At 35.9% G+C, this 21,329-nt stretch overlaps 1 protein-coding gene across 1 annotated transcript in view; it reads right to left on the bottom strand.

The window, feature by feature from the left end:
- Positions 1-21,329, bottom strand: part of LOC149801058 (nuclear receptor subfamily 2 group E member 1-like) — a 42,851-nt gene that overhangs the window by 18,438 nt on the left and 3,084 nt on the right. The window contains exons 2-3 of the mRNA XM_089955093.1: positions 2,505-2,586; positions 1,400-1,418 (exon numbers count right to left, since the gene is read on the bottom strand). Of these exons, the coding sequence (XP_089811219.1) occupies positions 1,400-1,418; positions 2,505-2,586 (101 nt within the window). The remainder of the gene's footprint in view (positions 1-1,399; positions 1,419-2,504; positions 2,587-21,329) is intronic.

Here is a 21,329-nt window from a genome sequence, read left to right as displayed (position 1 = left end):
AATATTCAAATGTATGATTTAGACTCATTTTGCACAATTTGATATCGTTTCTAATAAGATTATAATATGAATATTCTAGTTATTGTGTTTTCAACGGCCGTGACTTATCTTAAATACAATTTGTATGGTCAGGTGTGCACATTTTATGAATTTTTTAAGCAATTTATTACATTATAAATGTCAAATGAACTTTTTGTTCGTTTAAATCCGTTACAAAATCAGGCACATTTAAAATACTATAAGTACCCTTTGCTTTCATTATCTACGAATTCCAACACTGCTATGAACGTATCATTCATTCTCATTGCAATCGTCAGTGATAAACAGATTTGTATGTGCATTTCAATTATTATTGTAGAAATGCATTGTTAAACATCTTATTCATTTCCTGTACGTTCCGTGTGTTGTTGGGTTGTTAAGAACTATAAGTCAATACTCGACGTTTGTCACCATCCTCTTGTAATTGTCAGGATTATCAATTAACTTTCTTATGTGAATTCCCAAAACGTCATCTGCATAAAACTCAATGCGGTTTAAAGAAAGCGACAATCCTTGACATCCATTTTTCCAATTAAAGTGATCGTCACGCGGTCTTCTAATATGTCTACGATGCGGGTTTAATGAAAACTCTCGTCAAACCCCCTTTTATCCCCGTTGATTATTCTTCAATGCACGCTTTTTGATTATCGTCCAAAGAATGAAACTTTATATTAAATCTGACATTATGAATGTCGATCTATAATACGAATATATAACTCAATAATTCATTTTGGTCTTCATTTGCAAATGGCTGAAGTCAATAGGATATCCGATTTTGAGAACCAGCATAAGCAATTAGAACCACTTTGATGATATGTCATATTGCATTGTTGGCAATGAATTAAAGTGTCACGGCGACTTCTCGATTTTCGTCGTGGGATGGCGGGAACTGTCGTCTGCTAGATCATTGATAGAGCAGATGACAATGCTTGCAAGAGTTGATAAAATCACATTTACAGCAGGGAACTTGGGTTTTCACAAATGTAACTTGACCACTTTTTTTTATACCAAATCTTACATTAGTTTCATAAGCGGACAGAATGTTACGTCTTGATGTTTAAACACCAAGAGTTGATCGGTATATGACATAAAACACCACTTCTACAAACATTTCCTAAAAATATAACATTAAGTATTGAATCATGACTAGGTATATGTTTTGGCGACTAAATCCTCAGGAAAAAGGGGGAGATGCTACGAATGCATTCAAATAGGCATTGTTCCCGTTTGAAAAGATTAGTCGATATATAACAAACCTAAATAAAGGTGTACTCACATCTCAAGTTTCATTTTAAAATCAGATATAGAGGCGTCATTATTTTTTTTTATAACTTTATGCCAAAAAATAAATGCTACTTACTTTGAAAAATCCGGCACAGCTGTAAGAAAGAGAAGTGCAAAATATGAATTAAGAGAAGATATGGAATAATAATAAAAAAAATCGTTGAGAGAGAGGGAGAGCACACATTAAAATAAAGTGCAGCAAATCTGAGAAACTAGACAAGCATCTTCGCTTCGACACAAGCAAATAACAACTAAGAACACGGAAACTATAAATATATATATATATATATATATATATATATATATATATATATATATATATATATATATATATATATATATATATATATATATATATATATATATATATATATATATATATATATGGATGGATGGATGGATGGATGGATAGATAGATAGATAGATAGATAGATAGATAGATAGATAGATAGATAGATAGATAAACTGCTGTACCGTTTAGGCACATGATAACACAACAGTAATATACGAAACAAAAACTGACAAGCAAACGTGCAAAACTGGTTTGAATGCGCTCTCTGAATCTTCCGATTCATTTCGCAAGGCACAAAACAGGTGTCAATGCACTGTCGTGATCTTCCGATTATTTTTCAAGGGCACACAACTGGTGTCAATGTGCTTTCGGAAATATCCGATTCATTTCTCAAGGGCACAAAACTGGTGAGAATGCACTTTCAGAATTTACAGATTCGTTTCTCCAGAAAATTAAACTGCATAGGACAATATCACAAGAGAGTCAAAAACAAAACAAATACTACACAATTGCTTTTCAAAATTTCAGAATCGACTTGATGTTTGGCATAAAAGATACCAAAAAAAAAAAAGAATAAAAGGAACAGGTCGTGTGGTGTTTTACAGTCTCTGCATGATGTTTGGCGAAGATATTTACTAAGCCGATATAAGAAAAAATGAATCAATGGAACAAAGTTGTAATCATCTACTTTTTATGTACAAAGGGCACTATAACATTTATTCCCCAAAGTTTCCGAGGTTGACATGACACAACTCTGTAATTGTTAAAAATTGAAGGCATTAACATGGATGAAGTCTGATTAAACCGAATGTTTTCACAGACTGAAAAAGGACAATCTGACCCTTACGTTTAAATTATGGTTAATGAAAAGGACCATTAATACTCCTACCCATCACATGCGTAGATTCCATAATGCTTCCCGGACGAGTGATCTTGGCACACCTTACATGGCATGTCCATCAGTATCCGACCTGTAACATGAAAACGATAACCAGTCAAAGAAAAATTACGGTATGAACGTTCTAAGTCTTTGTTCTCAAAAATCAAATACTTTTAAACTAGACAGCGAAGTACGTATCAATCATATATATATATATATATATATATATATATATATATATATATATATATATATATATATATATATATATATATATATATAGTTTTGTAATGACTCGGGATAATTTATTTAAGATTTGTGCCTTGTTAAGGGCATAGGTCCAGGCAGAGAATGTGTCTGTTGACATTCTTTGATATGAAATATCCAGGATGCTAAGTCATGTTTTGCCAACTGGCGCAACCAACAGATAGAACCTGATATGCACTGAGAATGTAATTATGCTTATAACAAGAAAATATTTGATGCTTTCAGAACAATTTTAACATTTATTTGCTGGCTTGGTTTATGAATTAAATCATTGAAGTTGCATAAAGGTTATGTTTCTACTTAAACGCACAAAGCTTAAATTTGCTAATTTTAAATTCAGTAAATGAATGCAGAATATTTTCTGTGACCATCTAAAATAGAAGCAATCCAGCAAATGAGTTACCGTATATTTCCACATAAATTCAATGATGATTCCAAATGAAACACAACAGAATGTAATTCTAAAAATCCTTGAATCCTGAGCGATTCCAGTGGGTTGATCATTGCGATTGAAATATGGTAAGCACAATCATTTTTATTGTCACTGTATTCCTATTGTGTCGGACATTGTCTTAATACAGCGTGTTGAGATCATGAAAAGACGAAAAGATTGAAAATATCCTCTCGTTGCTCCTTCATCGAATTGACTCCAGCTTAAAACCAGTGTCGTCTTTACCTGCTCTGAGTGAGAAATCTATGTACACGCCATCTTTCTCGCCTTGCCAACATGACCGCGCGCTTGTATCCACGAAGTAAGTTTACATTCTAGGTTACCGTACCGCGCCTACGGAACACATATATATGGTTGTTAACATCTTATACCTTTCAAACCACACGATATGGTTTGTGATTTGGATTTTTAACTTAGCTTTAACAATTTTCCAGTCATATCACTACAATGTCTGCAGTGTAACAGTTTATTGTGATGTATAGAACTGGGGCATCATGCCGCAGACATGTGGCATGATGTCCCACCCAGTCACATTATCCTGACACCAGGCCGACCAGTCCTAACACAACCTCTTAATGCTGAGCGCCAAGCGAGGCAGCTGTTAGTACCATTTTTGCAAGTCTTTGGTATGACTCGTCCGGGGATCGAACCCACGACCTCCCACATCCGAGGCGGACGCTATAGCCACCGGAGCGGTCACACGATATGGTAGATGCCAATGTGTCTTCATCATGGACAACACGATATGGTAGATGCCAATGTGTCTTCATCATGGACAACACGATATGGTAGATGCCATTGTGTCTTCATTATGGACAACACGATATGGTAGATGCCAATGTGTCTTCATCATGGACAACACGATATGGTAGATGCCATTGTGTCTTCATCATGGACAACACGATATGGTAGATGCCAATGTGTCTTCATCATGGACAACACGATATGGTAGATGCCAATGTGTCTTCATCATGGACAACACGATATGGTAGATGCCAATGTGTCTTCATCATGGACAACACGATATGGTAGATGCCAATGTGTCTTCATCATGGACAACACGATATGGTAGATGCCAATGTGTCTTCATCATGGACAACACGATATGGTAGATGCCATTGTGTCTTCATCATGGACAACACGATATGGTAGATGCCAATGTGTCTTCATTATGGACAAACCTCATGACTGAGAATAAGGGCTGAATCCCCAAGACTAAATTCCTTTATCTTCGTGTGACGATCACGCCATGAGTTTCGTTTACTGATTGAACAGATTATCTTAAAAAATAGCTTCGATATCAACTAACATCTCGAACATATTCCCATATTCGATCGTATGCCTGTTTTTTCATTACCATCTTTAGTAATCCCGCTTGTGCGACAGTTTGCTACCCCCCATGCGAGCCACAACCAGATTGGCATTTTCTCCGCAAAATATTGTTTTTTCGAAAAGAATACAGTATGCTCCTCTTCAGCCTCCTCACGAGCAGCAAGGGATTTCTCCCTAATATTTTGCAAGGAAATACCTGATGTCTGTAGGCAAGGGACTTCTCCCTAATATTTTGCAAGGAAATACCTGAAGTCTGTAGTCTCGATAATCTGTCCACTGTCATTTCCGGCAGCTTGTCAGATTCAATATGATCATGCTGATATTATTTTTTATGCTATTGTTGACGTCTACGTTAAAGTTTTCATACTCACGTCCACCGGTATTCTTCAGTCTTGTCATCGTCGATTACGTTTGCTATTGACCTGGTAATAACAAATGTCGACTTCATGCTAAGGATATTCATTGCCATTAGAGCTTCGACCACTCAGTTTGGGACACTTCCACTGTTGGTTTTGTTTTCTAATCCGGAGTGTCGATATTTACCATAGCGAAAATTGTGCTGTAAATGTTTGACGGACTGCAATGCATAACGTAACCTTGTGCAGCCGCTTCAGTTTGCGACTCTCATCAAGATGATTCTCTCTTATGGAGGTCATAACCGAATCAGTCTCCTTCGCAAACCGCGCAGCAATTTACTATTCCTGTTTCCGAAATGAAGCTTTCACCAACTGTTGACTTAATAAAACACTTTGCGGGATTTTCCCGATGTTCCCGATTATCAGCTGGACAGTCCAGAACAATATGACCCCATTGCTTAAATGGGTAACACTGCCCGCTTGGCTCTATGTAATCACCACGCTGCAGTGTGTCTGTTTTTTTAACTGCTTCCAACTTTTCAGGAAATATAAAGATGTCTTCTCGTTCGTGATCATTTGTTGACGTTCATCTTAAATGACAAAGCCAGTGAAGACATTTTTACCTTTGCCTTTTATCTTTAACTCCCTCTCTCTAGTTTAATTTTCAGAGGCTTCATTTGCAATCCATATTCTATTCTTAATTTGTCTCATTCTAGCCATAGTTTTTTTGGATTCCATTTCTAATTGAAACTCATTTATCTAAACTCCAGTTATCTTTCGCTCTTTTCTGAGCTTTTTTCTCAGCATTAAGAGGTTAGTGTTAGGACTGGTAGGCCTGGTGTCATGATAATGTGATTGGGTAGGACATCGTGTTACATGTCTGCGGCATGATGCCCCAGTGCTAAACATCACTATAAACTGCCACACTGCAGACGTCGTAGCAATTTGACTGAAAAGTTGTTAAAGCTACGTTAAAATCCTAATCACACACACACACACACACACACACGCACACACACACAGTTAGAGACAGACCCGGCCCTAGGATGTGCGGGGCCCAAGGCAGCAAGCGATGAGCGGGGCCCCATGCACCCAAAAGAAATTGCATTACGGAATTGATTTCCGTCAGCAGCGCGGAGCCCCTGAAACCGCGGGGCCCAAGTGATTACCTCGTTAACCTTGCCTTAGGGCCTGGCCTGGTTAGAGATCAAGAATTTTAATGAATTTAACATGTGTGCCTTAACCAATGTCATATGTTCAGGCATAGAACTGTGTCTGCTGGCAGTTTCTGTTATGAATACTGATTACTTGCATTACTTGAACATTTTAATAAAGTTTTCATAAAATGCTAAGTAAGCAGAAGCGCTTGAAAACCAAGACAAGTAGGACACGAAAATAAGGAAGAAAGCTTTTTTACGCGTTAATAAAACACAAAATAAAAATTCAATTTTTAAAAACAAAATCTATGTTATTCTATGTTATTATTAGCTGTATTCTGTATTAATTTGTTTTAGCGATATAAAAGAAATGGCAAATGATTTTTCAAAATAATGTTGAACAGATGCATAATATAATTATGTTTATTAATTTGTTTGAAGTAATGTAGATATTTCTGTAAGTGTTCCTGTTCTTTATCGAAAGATATATTATGCAATATGTGAGATCATGACAGAAACAAACTGGTTGTTAGGCAATAAGACTTTAAATATTAGTGTTTAGTAAAACAAGTACGTGTCAATTTATAAAACCTTCTTAAAGACTCTTTCTCATTCGGCTACCGTTTGTAAAGCAAAAGCTACACTGTATGCATTTTACATCACCTGCAGTCAGAACAAATGAAGTGTGTGTGTGTGTGTGTGTGTGTGTGTGTGTGTGTGTGTTGGATTTTTAACTTAGCTTGAAAATAAATTCAGTCATATCGCTACGATCTCTGCAGTGTGGGAATTAATAGTGATGTCTAGCACTGGGGCATCATGCCGCAGATATGTAGCATCATGCCCCACCCAGTCACATTATCCTGACACCAGGCTAACCAGTCCCTGCACACTAACCTCTTAATGCTGAGCGTCGAGCGCTGCAGCTGTTAGTATCATTTATATGTCTTTGATATGACTCGAACGGGGGTCGAAACCGAGACTTCCCGCGTCCGAGGCGGACGCTCCCACTTAGGCCACTAGAGCGGTCAGAACAAATCAAAAGATATACTGTATGCATTTTATACTACCTGCAGTCAGAATAAATCAAAAGCTATACTGTATACATTTTACATTACCTGCAATTATAACAAATCAAACGCTGTAATATATACATTTTGCATTACATGCTGTCAGAATAAATCAAAAGCAATACTGTATACATTTTACATTACCTGCAGTTATAACAAATCAAACGCTATAATGTATATATTTTACATTACCTGCAGTCAGAACAAATCGAAAGCTATACTGTATACATTTTACATTGTCTGCAGTCAGAACAAATCGAAAGCTATACTGTATATATTGTACATGACCTGCAGTCAGAACAAATCAAAAGTTATACTGTATACATTTTACATTGTCTGCAGTCAGAACAACTCGAAAGCTATACTGTATACATTTTACATTACCTGCAGTCAGAACAAATCGAAAGCTATACTGTATATATTGTACATTACCTGCAGTCAGAGCAAATCAAAAGCTATACTGTATACATTTTACATTGTCTGCAGTTAGAACAACTCGAAAGCTATACTGCATCCATTTTACATTGTCTGCAGTCAGTACAAATGAAAATTTATTTCAGCAAATTAAAAGCCATTCATAGAAATACAGAGATTCAATAGTGTGCTAAATGTGCTTCTTTTTGTGTCTTTAAATATTGTAAAAAGTCTTCAGTTTTAACTTAGCACCCATAGTATCCTGAATTCCAATATGTGTCTTAGCTTACATGTCTACACGTATATTCGCATGTTACTTAATGTCGTATTTTGTTTTAATATCATGCTTCTTTTGGCAAGGTAATATTTATAAGTATATATGTTTACTGTCAATATTTACTATATGTGTACCAGTCTGTTGAATTACGAATTAATTTTGTCTTTTCATGCCGGTAAAGCTATTAGTACAGAACTAGTGTTTTATGTACGTTTACTCAGACTACCAACGTTAATTAACATGTCTTGTATTCTGTATTTATCTTGTACCCTGAGACTAACACGTATCTGCCATGTACTCTGAGACTAACCTGTATCTATCCTGTACTCTGAGACTAATTCGTATCTCTCTTGTACTCTGAGACTAATATGTCTCTGCCTTGTACTTTGAGATTAATATGTCCCTACATTGTACTCTGAGACTAACCTGTATCTGTCTTGTACTCTGGGACTAACATGTATCTACTTTGTACACTGAAACTAACCTGTTTATATATTGTACTCTGAGACTAACCCGTATATATCTTGTACTCCAAAATTAACCTGTATCTACCTTGTACTGAGACTAACCTGCATATATATTTTACTTTGTGACTAACCTGTATATATTTTGTACTCTGAGACTTACATGTATCTACATTGTATTCTGGTACTAACCTGTATTTACCTTGTACTCCGAAATTAACATGTATCTACCTTGTACTGAGACTAACCTGCATACTGCATATATATTGTACTTTGAGTCTAACATGTATATATCTTGTACGTTGAGACTAACATGTATATACCTTGTACGTTGAGACTAACATGTATCTACCTTGTACATTGAGACTGACAGGTATATGCCTTGTACGTTGAGACTAACATGTATATACCTTGTACGTTGAGACTAACATGTTTCTACCTTGTACGTTGAGACTAACATGTATATACCTTGTACGTTGAGTCTAACATGTATATACCTTGTACGTTGAGACTAACATGTATATACCTTGTACGTTGAGACTAACATGTATATACCTTGTACGTTGAGACTAACATGTTTCTACCTTGTTCTCTGAGACTAACATGTATATACCTTGTTCTCTGATACAACGTAATCGCGTTTCATATTAAATAAACAACTGCTTCTTATTAATACCTGTCTAGCACGATGACCACATTGTTTGTAATTGAGTCACCATTCTTATTAATACCTGTCTAGCCCGATGACCACATTGTTTGAAATTGAGTCACCATGTGAAAATGGCATTGACATGATTATGTACTTCGGATGTCAATGATTAATATCGTATATTTCATCTGTATTTTATTTAAATAGTTCATTGATAAACGCACACTTTCTGTCCACTTCTATCGCCCCATGTTTGATCCCATTCAAAGTGCTTAATGTTTGTTGTAAGAACTTGCTGTAAAAAATCAAAGTCGAATAAATCAATTAAATTGTTAAATATTTCTTGAATGATAAAATGTTTGTTTACTGCTTTTTTCCAACAAAAATCTTGTTTGTTTTAATGAAGATTGGGCTGGTATGGTAGGGAGATTGGTGATAATAGCGCTACAAGCTATTACGAGTGTTCACTTTCACGATGGTAGGTGCTGTGAAACTCAGATATGCGCTTATTTTAAGTAAAACTGTAATCGTCTTGACATTTTGTAGACATATTGCTCTCATAATTTGTGTCAGATTCATGGCAAAGTACAGCGTTACATCCCTATTCCTCTTGGCTCGCTGATTTCTATATATAGGCATTTGGTAAGAAGTTATACAAGTTTTGAATCATCCTTCTGTCTGCGCGTCGGGAGTCAGTGACGAGAGCAGAGAGTGATAAGCCACCCCTGCTGCTACGGCTAAGCAGGGACAAAGACTAACAGTGAGTTCAAGTCAATACCCAATACCAAAGAGTACATTTTCTGCTACTTATCTCACTATATAATGCATGACTACATTAGTACGTAGACCTGAAGCCTTCTTTCTTACATAAACAGTAATGTATTCTTGCGTAATAACTAGGTTTTTACTTATTGTAAATCGGTAAGGCGTGGCTAGATCGAAAACTTGGAGAGAACTAGTCTGGAGATGCTAAACGTTTAAATTACCTTAATCATAATTAATCTCATATATTGGTTATTATGTTTTTCATTACATATGTCTGTCGTTGCTACAATTCATCGTTCTATAGAAGGTAGCTTGTTAGCAACCAAATAGCATCATGTTTTTGTTTTTTTTAATTGAAAATAAACTTTAATAAAATTATTTGTTTCTTCAAATTTCAGGCCATTTCCCAAAATAATAAGAAAACCTGTTCTTGACCAGCTATGATCACGCACTGGCTGGGATTGAATTACTGGATACTTATAGGTCGAACCAAAATGCAATGGTTATGAATTGTAGTAACTTATTTTGATTTTGGAAAACCCGGAGAACGTTGAGGACTCTTACGAGAATTGTTAATCATTTTGTGTAATTTCTTTTCCTTACTTCAGATGTCGACATTAATAAATGTTAAACGAGGAAGACCCTTTTCAGGAGTAATAAAATCTCGATTGGTTGCCGTGTATTTTGATAAACCAAAGTCAATTTTTACCTGTAATTGTCTGTTCGAAGTCATAAGGACGGTTTGCTCCCGATAAACATGACATAATCCTTAATACAATTGTGTGATTTACGGACCGTATTTAAAGTTACTATTTGGATATAGAACTCCAGTGAACTCTAATTAATAGTAGAATACCTTTGTCGAGCTATTAAGCGACAGGTGAAAACATAAAACAACTTGTTTAATTTCCTCTGCACGAGATCGCTTCCTTGTGTATGTTTCAGCATTTTAATAATATATGATCAAAATCAATTCATTGCAACAAGATACGTTGTAAGGTCTTCCGCTCTGTTGTTACAGTTGGACAGATGTATACGTTGCAGGGGTACTATCATGTTGTCTTGAAGGACTTCCCAACCGGAAAAATTCGGGGCATAAAGTTGCCATCAGGAAGGGAGGCGAAATTAAAAAGGTAATTGAGTCAAAGTTAGTAGCTAATTTGTAATTAGGAACGATTGATCATGATAAAGAAACATGCAAGCTTTCTATCGACACAGAATAAATTTGTCGTCTGCATCTAGGGTAGGACATCGATTGTCGGTGTAAGTCGAGAACACGGTGATGTTGTAGAGGCGGGTTACAAAAGTGATCCGGCCAGGGAAAACTTCTTACAGTAATGCCTTGAGATTACTGCGTTTTACGGATGTAATTCGCTTTGATCTTCCTAAAGCAGACCCTCTGATCCTTTTGAGGTTTAATAGATTGTTACGAAAAAGACAGTATACGAACCAGCCACCCCATGATTCACCGCAAAGTCAACTTTAATCAACTGTATAAGTAAATGTTTAAAGTGCCCCTGGAAGTCAGACATTGGAGTAAAAGTTAATTTCGAAATGTATCAAAAGACTTTGAATTAGTTTGATGTGCTGGCAAATGAAGCTTCTGTGTAATTTATGAGGTCAAAGATTCGTCTAAGTCGACTAAAATATCAACTTAAAAGAAGTGCCCGTCAGCCAGTGAATAATCAAGTGCATTATCACCGTAGTGCGATGACAGTGGCAAAAATCGCTTAAAACCTTTTTTTTTGTTTAAAAAAATTGCTTGACTTTTGTGTGATGGGGAAGAATGCATGGATGAATATAGGAAAAACAAACATGTAACGTATCCAAATTCATCATTATAATTTTTATTGAAAATGTCAAAACCTGAACAGTTGAATATGATATTTTTACAAATGTTCTGTACACTTATTTCTTCTGCATAAAGACCGCTCCGGTGGCATAGTGGTTAGAGCGTCCGCCTCGGACGCGGGAGGTCGTGGGTTCGATCCCCGGCCGAGTCATACCAGAGACTTAAAAAATGGTACTAACAGCTGCCTCGCTTGGCGTTCAACATTAAGAGGTTAGTGTTAGGACTGGTCGGCCTGGTGTCAGGATAATGTGACTGGGTGGGACATCATGCTACATGTCTGCGGCATGATGCCCCAGTGCTAGACATCACTATAAACTTTGCAGACATCGTAGCGATATGACTGAAAAATTGTTAAAGCTACGTTAAAAATCAAAATCACATCACATCACATCTTCTGCATAAATGTTGTTCATACACGTTTCGATTTTACGATATAATTTCAATCTAAGTTCTGGAACACAAAGTAGGTTGGCATTCGTAGTTCTTCGGTACTGACGTTGGCTTGTCTTCAACAAAGGCTAAGATGTCCAAAATGCAAACAGACTTGCCTTACGGTTGTTTTTCTTTATCTGTAATAATCTATACCTCAGCATATGTATGTTTGTCTGTCTGTCTACACACACACACACACACACACACATATATATATATATATATATATATATATATATATATATATATATATATATATATATATATATATATGCAGAGGAAAAGAATGACAGATACTAAATATGGAATCGGGAACTTACGTACCATCTAGATTATTCTTACAAACTGAAGTAACCTTATTTTGGACACATATGTAACTTAGGTTTCTTTTCATATAATTTTAAGAAAATTAAAACACGGTTTTGCCAGTAACACAGATAACGACGTAGGGTGAAATAAGAAGGTCTATAAAAACAGGAATAATAATAATAAAAATTATAATAATCATAATTATAATTATTATTATTATTATTATTATTATTATTGTTGTTGTTGTTGTTGTTGTTATCATAGCATATCGGCTACGACGAAGACGATGATAACAGAGAATAAATTTCTTACGACAACAATTAAAACGACTTGGATTACGATAATAAAAACACTGTCGCTATAACACTTAGTCCATCATTCCTACAACTTGTCACTTGAAGTACATACTTAGATCAAAATTTTGTCTTCACAAAAGAATGCGTATGAAGTCAAAGCGGAATACAAAAGTATGCGTATGAAGTTAAATATGAATACAATTTATTACTACTACAGGTTTGGTTAACTAGCCACTTTCAAAACACGAGTGAAATACAACGTTTCTATTGAATAGTCCAAGTAATTAGGTTTCCAAGTCTGAGCTGAGTTTGAACTTGAAGTTGCTATAATTTTGCAAGCGTGGCCTGGAGTAGCTTGTACGTGTATTTCATGTGTGCAAGTAAAGAGAGAGATTCGAGGAAGAAGATTTTATTGTGATTAATTGCTTAGATGGGGGCTAACTACTTTCACCGTCTTATCACATACAATAGTAGTCATTTGCATTTATGGAGACAAGGGCACATGTGGAGGTTTCTGAGTTCATCTCTTACTTGTTACCATGTTTGTGATTTTAATTTACCGGCAGGACGTTCAAATTCATTTTTAGGTAGCATAGTTGTGTCGAAAACATGCGTTGGTTCGTCACGAACAGCAAGTCCGGATTGCATAGCAAACTTTACTACCTTTGTTAACTCTAAGTCCAGGATTACAATACAAATCCACAGTAGAACAGCGAGTTAACTTTTTCTACTTACTAATACTGTCCTGATTCTTCTTTATCAGTGTTGAATCAAATAAAAATGCAGGTGACTTTGAAAGTCATATAATTTATCTCTATCATTGTCGAGTGAACCCAGAAGTGCGCTGAGTGATTCATCGGTATGTGTGGACGGGTTTCCGATTTTAATTTACTGTACGTGTCTTGAACTAAGAAACAATTAAGTGCGTATGTGCCAGTCTCTGAATAAAAATGATTAAATTTTAGCAGTCATGATTTGGCTTTAAATTTCGTTTATTCCAAGATAAGAATGCACGTGTTAAATGTCAGGCAAGGAATAAGCAAAACTCTTCACACGCAGATGAAAAGTCAGAGAAAACATTTATTCTGATTTTTTTTCTCTCGGCTCCGCATTTATATTGATTTTAACTTGAAAATTACTACAATTAAAGTAACAAATATAAAAAAATGCAATAGATAACAATAGAGATGGTTAAAAAAATGTTTACTGATTTACATTTCTCACAAGTCCCCACCCCGCGTGTTAACTGTATGTTTGTATATTTGTTTTACGTATAGGTGGTTTTGATCATGATGGTAGAAATGGTGGCCTCAGATTTAAACACCAGTTTAATTTATTTTACAAACTATTTTATCTAGCAATCGATGTGAAAGCTTTGATCTTTGAACTTAATCTAAATCTGGTATCCAAATGTACAAATAGAGCCACCATGCTACTACAGGACTTCGGACGAATCCTTCCGTGGTCACGATTTTACTTCTTACCTATGTTTCAGATATATTAAAAGGCATAAGACATTAAATAAAGATTAATAATTGTATTGTTTATAGTCAGATGTATTCTGATGAAAAGCGATGCGCAACTGAAGAAATCAGCTTATTTCCATATATGTACTGTGCATATTACTGGACAAATTCTTTGTCAAAAAGAAAAATATTCAGAAGTATATCAAACATGCACATAACTTCTAAATTCCACGACAAAAGAAAATGAATATATTTCACATGAAAGGTTGATTATGTACATAAAAATAGAAAATTCCCCCGGGATTAAATGTTAATTGGCTGAATAAACTCAATTTGTACCTTATGTACTCGCTTAATGGACGGGTCCAACTGCAAACAGCACAAACCCTGATCTGCCGTGTCATAAAAGAGCCGGCAGATTAAGGTATATGGTGTTTGTTTTACTGATTGCTTATAACAAGCGGCATAGACCCAGATCTGCTAGCGTAATTTGCGAAGAAAGATTTGGGTCTGCTCAGTTTTCAGTTAGACTCAACTTATTATCGAGTAACAGCGGAAAGGATAATCCAGTTTAATCTAGCATCATTCACCTAATATGCTGAAAGTCTGCATCTTTCGACAGAGTCTGACTATCATCATACCCATGATGCTAAGTCGTTCCATTGAATTATGCAGATTGCCCAGATATTGAACGGTACCGATATAATCAAAGAGATTGTAGAGTTAAAACTGATATAATGCGTTCCAAGAAGGAATCGAACCCATGCTACAAGTAATGGCATACATTGCCAAAACATTATTACACCAGCGCCTTAATATACTCAGCCATATGATTATACCACCAAAACAGGATGGAAGAGTGGTCAAGAAAAGTACTCTAGGCATGGGGCACCGGATGGCCAAGTGGTCTAAGGCGCTAGTCTTTACAGCTCACTGACATATCACTTTTGTCTGTGTGGGTTCAAGTCTCGGGCTCAGTCAACCTGGGTATGCGAGAAAACTTATCAGTAGCTTCCCGTGCATCGGTGCTTCTTTCCGGTGCTTTTCGGGGTTCTTCCTCTACTAGATATACTGGCCGCCAGGTATAGCCTGTCATGTGCTGAAAAATACTACCCAAAAAAAAAAACAACAACAACAAGAACAACATCAACATCAACAACTCTAGGAATGTGTTCGATTTCTGCATGTAACAATTTATAACTCTCTAATCTGTTTCATGATATAAATGTCATCTACATACATTTCTTTCATATAATCATAGGTCAAAAAGTATAGGATAGGGTCAAGGTATAACCGTTTTCATCTCTCTTTGGTATGGCAGTGTCAATTAATAATAACAATGTCAGGCATATAAACTCACATTTCTAAATGGGTGCATTTAACGGGTTTTATACTCCGCTTGCTTAGCGAGCGAGTTTCCGTCTACTTCGGGTCCTTTCCTTTGCTCATATTCCATCCTTTATTCACTTATTAATGTTTCATCTTGAAGCAGAGTGCGTGGTTGAGTGGATTAGGGCCCTAAAGGCCTGTTGGATTATTGGTGGTACTACATAAAATAATTTGCATTTTATGTAATCATGCATCCAAACGAGCAATATTGGATCCGGAAATAAGCATGCACACGCGCGCGCACACACACACACACACACATATAAAGAGAGACAGACAGACAGAAAGAGGGGAAAGAATTGTCAGGCTATTGAAATTAAAACTGTTGTTTGCAAAAGCGTAAAAGGAATATATTTAGAAAGTTACAAAATTCAGCCTCTGTTTTAATATTTGTATGCATTGCTTTAAGAATGTGCTGCCTACAGTTGGGTTTAAGTGATGATGCAATACATAGTATGAGAACGATTATTATCTGTTTTCGAATTATTTCTTATTCTATGGGTATGACTGTTCATTTCCAAACTAGAGCATTGTGAACATAAATTAATTCAAGGAAATACGAGGCTGGCTAGTTTGGTGAAATAGGTTTCAATGAACTTACCTATATATGTGGCACAAAAAAAGTATCTGTACACCGTTTGCTGACCCATGACTGGTATACAATTCTGTTTTTTTTGAACAAATTGCAATGTCTAGACAACAAAGACCTTTTTCGGACTTAGCCATTTATTGGGCATAATCCTGCAAAACATTTTTTTCTCCATAATTCTTTTGAGGCCTTGTAAGAACTATTGCTCTATGCCTAAAGTGTTTACAAACAAGTTTTTGGGATGGATTACCACAGAACAAGCATTATAGAGGGATTACCACAGAACAAGCATTATAGAGGGATTACCACACAGATTACAGTCAGCAGATTTAACGGCGCAAGAACAAGATCTGATTGCCTGCCATCAGAGGTTAACATATCCTGATATGCAGGGGAATGTAGTAATGACCTTAGCTGGAGTGGTCGAACTACTGGCTCGCGGGTCATTTTCTGTGGCTTGCGCCGATAAAAAAAGCTAGTTCAGTATAAATACTAGAATATTTATCATGTATTGGGAATTTTACATTTGTGGTCCATATGGCCCATCGTGTTGGACCAGCCAAAACTAAGTGATTACACCAATTTGATTACACCAGCCAAAACTAAGTGATTACACCAATCTGATTACACCATCCAAAACTAAGTGATTACACCAATTTGATTACACCATCCAAAACTAAGTGATTACACCAATCTGATTACACCATCCAAAACTAAGTGATTACACCAATTCACTGACATCAAGCATGGGTCTATAGTAATGGTCTCAGTGATTACACCAATTTGATTACACCAATTCACTGACAACAAACATGAGTCTATAGTAATGGCCTAAGTTATTAAACCAATTTGATTACACCAATTCACTGACATCAAGCATGGGTCTATAGTAATGGCCTAAGTGATTACACGAATTCACTGACATCAAGCATGGGTCTGTAGTAATGGCCTAAGTGATTACACGAATTCACTGACATCAAACATGGGTCTATAGTAATGGCCTAAGTGATTACACCAATTTGATTACACCAATTCACTGACATCAAGCATGGGTCTGTAGTAATGACCTAAGTGAGTACACCAATTCACTGACATCAAACATGAGTCTGAAGTAATGGCCTAAGTGATTACACCAATTTGATTACACCAAGTCACTGACATCAAACATGAGTCTATAGTAATGGCCTAAGTTATTAAACCAATTCGCTGACATCAAGCATGGGTCTGTAGTAATGGCCTAAGTGATTACACCAACCTGATTACACCAATTCGCTGACATCAAGCATGGGTCTGTAGTAATGGCATAAGTGATTACACCAACCTGATTACACCAATTCACTGACATCAAACATGTGTCTATAGTAATGGTCCAAGCGATTACTCCTATCAGGGCCGGCGCCTTACCCGGCAAGACTATCTGGCGCCCTAGGCAAGGTTAGATTATGGTGGCCCCCTCCCGGAAAATATCAATTTAAAAATTTATAAACAATACTTTTTTTAAAAAAATGCGCCCCTTGAAATCTGCGCCCCAGGCGGCTGTCTAGTTTGCCTATATGGTAGCGCCGGCCCTGACTCCTATTCGATTACACCAATTCACTGACATGAAACATAGGTATATAGTAATGGCCTAAGTGATTTGACCAATCCGATTACACCAATTCACTGATATCAAACATGGATCTAAAGTAATGGCCTAAGTGATTTGACCAATTCGATTACACCAATTCACTAGCATGAAACATGGTTATATAATAATGGTCTAAGTGATTGCACTGATTCAATGACAGAAGTAATGGGACTGTATTATTGGCCTTAACAATTACAACAACTCACCGACGGTAAGCATGGTACTGTAATAATGGCCTTAGTGATTACACCAATTCACTGACAAAAATCATGGGACTGTATTTATGGCCTTAGCGATTACACCAATTCACTGACATAAATCATGGGACTGTATTTATGGCCTTGGCGATTACACCAATTCACTGACAAAAATCATGGGACTGTATTTATGGCCTTAGCGATTACACCAATTCACTGACATAAATCATGGGACTGTATTTATGGCCTTAGCGATTACACCAATTCACTGACAAAAATCATGGGACTGTATTTATGGCCTTAGCGATTACACCAATTCACTGACAGAAATCATGGGACTGTATTTATGGCCTTAGCGATTACACCAATTCACTGACAGAAATCATGGGACTGTATTTATGGCCTTAGCGATTACACCAATTCACTGACATAAATCATGGGACTGTATTTATGGCCTTAGCGATTACACCAATTCACTGACAGAAATCATGGGACTGTATTTATGGCCTTAGCGATTACACCAATTCACTGACAGAAATCATGGGACTGTATTACTGGCCTAAGCGATAACATCAATTCACCGACATGAGCCATGAGACAGTGGTAATGGCCTTAGAGATTACATTGATTCACTGACCGAACGCACGGGACTGTGATTACACCATCTCACAGATAGCATGGAATTGTTGTAATGGCCTTAGCAATTACACCTGCTCACAGGCATAACGTATGGGACCGTAATAACGACCTTAGCGACTGCACCAATTCAACGACCGAAAGCACCTCGTTATTATTGTGAAACTGCGTAATAACATTTTTATCCATTCCTTACAAATGTATTCGATCATTAGAAACGACGAAAAAGGCCCTTTGTTTTAATGACCCCTCATAACAAACTGCATTGACCCATATCTGCCGTTGCATTATGGGACGGCAGATCTGGGTCTGTGCAGTTTGCTGTTGCACTAGACGTAAAAGCGAGTTTCACGGTAAGCTTTACATTTTTTGATTCGTTTTGTATTTTTAACATGCATAAATTGTAATGGCAATCGAGTAAGACTTTATCCATTTTTACATCCAGACAGCTTTCCTTCTACTCTAAAGTGAACATTTCTCCAAAATATATATTTTAATCAGCTACCCAAGTCGATTTAGAATTGCTATATGTTCCGTTCCTGAGTTCTGCATTTTTGCCCGGGCTTACAAATTTAAGGAAATGATCCTCACATTACTATTTGGCAATCCTTGTTATGAAAAAGAAACAAAAAAAAAAAAACTATACATCCTATGGTAGGTTTATAGAATCAGCACTTTTCTTTATTTTGATTTATTTTTTAAATTATGGGTTTGATTTGAGTTTAAGAGTAAACAGTTATGCCTTACTTAATCAAGCGTCTCATGGAAGATTGATAGCTCTGCATGTCTATTTTTGCTTCCTGAAATTTAGAGGTATTTTTAATGGACCTAAAACCTTTTTAAATAGTTTTTTATGTTTTAAATTTTATCAGTGCATTTTAAAAAAATTAGTAATACCTACACTGCAAATTCTTTCCTACATTTCAAAGACAAGCGAACTTACTGTACTTGGTGCTATTTTAGGTACACTTTCCCAGCGCACAGTAAATTCATTTTCATCATCAGCTAATTCTGACAGCACATATTTTTCCTAATAGTGATCAAAACTAAATGTCAGTCCTAGTAGATGAAACAAGATAGGTACATGTATGTCGGTACTGGTCCCACATCAAATAATCATGTCCTGTGCCTTGCCAACTTTGAACGATAATCCAAAAAACCATATACATTTTGCACCTGATACTAATTCCCGTTTAGTTCTGATCTCTCGTCACTGCTCATACTGGGTAATTACATTCAATATTACGCTGTCCTGCTTTCTCCTGTCTTTACTACACTGGCAATCGTGCACATGAGAAGTGATGCGAGATCGGAAGTGTACAACTTTTAGTGTTTGCAGCTAGATACAAAATGGCTACAGAAAAACTTAAGACTGGGTAGTTGAGTACATAGTTCAGTTTAGACCTCAGTCAAAGTAAGTCCTTGAAAATTCCTTGCAGAAAAAAATAAACGCTAAATGATATATATATATATATATATATATATATATATATATATATATATATATATATATATATATATATATATATATATATATATATATACATACATACATACATACAATGCTCTGTCTTAGAAACAAATTGTAATAGTAAAATAGTACAAAGTGATTTGCAGGACGCAGTATACATGGTCAGCATCAAGTATGTTATATTTTTTGTATTTCTTATATAAGACTTAACGTAATATATTAAGGCATAAGTAACGTATAATAGTACACGCCAGTCTAATGCGACTGATGCATTGAAATATAAAATCACCTTAGAATATCTACTGTGGGTTTAATTTCTGTCAGCGATCTTTTGCTTAAATAATATTTAAACTTTTTAAAGATTTTCTTTTCATCTAAATTCAGAAAGCAAAAGGCGAATAACTAAATTTTGAATAAATACAACTACTACGGTTTATTACGGTTCATGATAGTGACAGATATATAACGCTGAGAAATTTATTTTAAAATCCTTAACAGAGAAGTATACGTTTAATGCATTCAGTTCAAATAACAAAGCCCAACAAATGCAGTCAAGCAATTTCGCCATTGACTACGGAACCCATCTTGGAATGTGTATTTGTGTATTTCTTTTGCACTATCTTTATTTCCTTGTTTGACAATTCCTTGCCTGGAAATACCAAAATAATTCTGATCTGAGACAAATATTTGATCAGGAAACTATAGTCCCTCCCTAGACTGGTACGATTTTAGATACACATTTAAATGAAATATCGTATTAATTGGCTGACATTTGCCCTTTGTGCAAAATAGTGGTTTTTTTTTAGAAAGACTGGAAATCGAGCAAATTTCAATGCTTCTAGAAGCAGAAAACTAAATAAAATGTAATGTTAAATATTGATTCGGATAAGTAGTTAGCCCGGACACGGACAGGGTATACAATGATATAAAGTGTGTGTCCTTTGACTTTGTCTTACTGTAATATTACAAAGTGATTTTATGTTAGGATTTTTAAACTAGTACATGAAAAAATAAAAGAAATAACCTTTCGACTTTCTTAACTGAAAATAGGTAATGGCACCTATGCCTCGGATATGTTATTTTTTTAAAATAAAAACAAAAATAAAATGTCTTCTGGTTTGTGCACTCATAATAAATGTATTTACTTGGATGTAAGGATGCAATTTGGTCTGAAAATGTACAAGAACACACATGTATCTTGTGAAATCAGGCATTACACAATAATTAACCTCCGTTGAGGTCACTATTAAGGTTTATACACAGTAAACTTCACATTGCGAGTCAAAGCGGAGGTCAACATAATAGGTTTACTGGTTTATCCAACTTAATATATGTCGAAAAAAGTCACTAATTGTTTTATTACGCTATGTA

Source organism: Sinohyriopsis cumingii, chromosome 4 (assembly GCF_028554795.1).
Source record: "Sinohyriopsis cumingii isolate HCF-2022 chromosome 4, ASM2855479v2, whole genome shotgun sequence".
In the NCBI taxonomy this organism is placed as follows: Eukaryota; Metazoa; Mollusca; class Bivalvia; order Unionida; family Unionidae; genus Sinohyriopsis; species Sinohyriopsis cumingii.
Note: the sequence above shows the minus strand (reverse complement) of the source record. Positions and strands in the feature narration are given on the sequence as shown.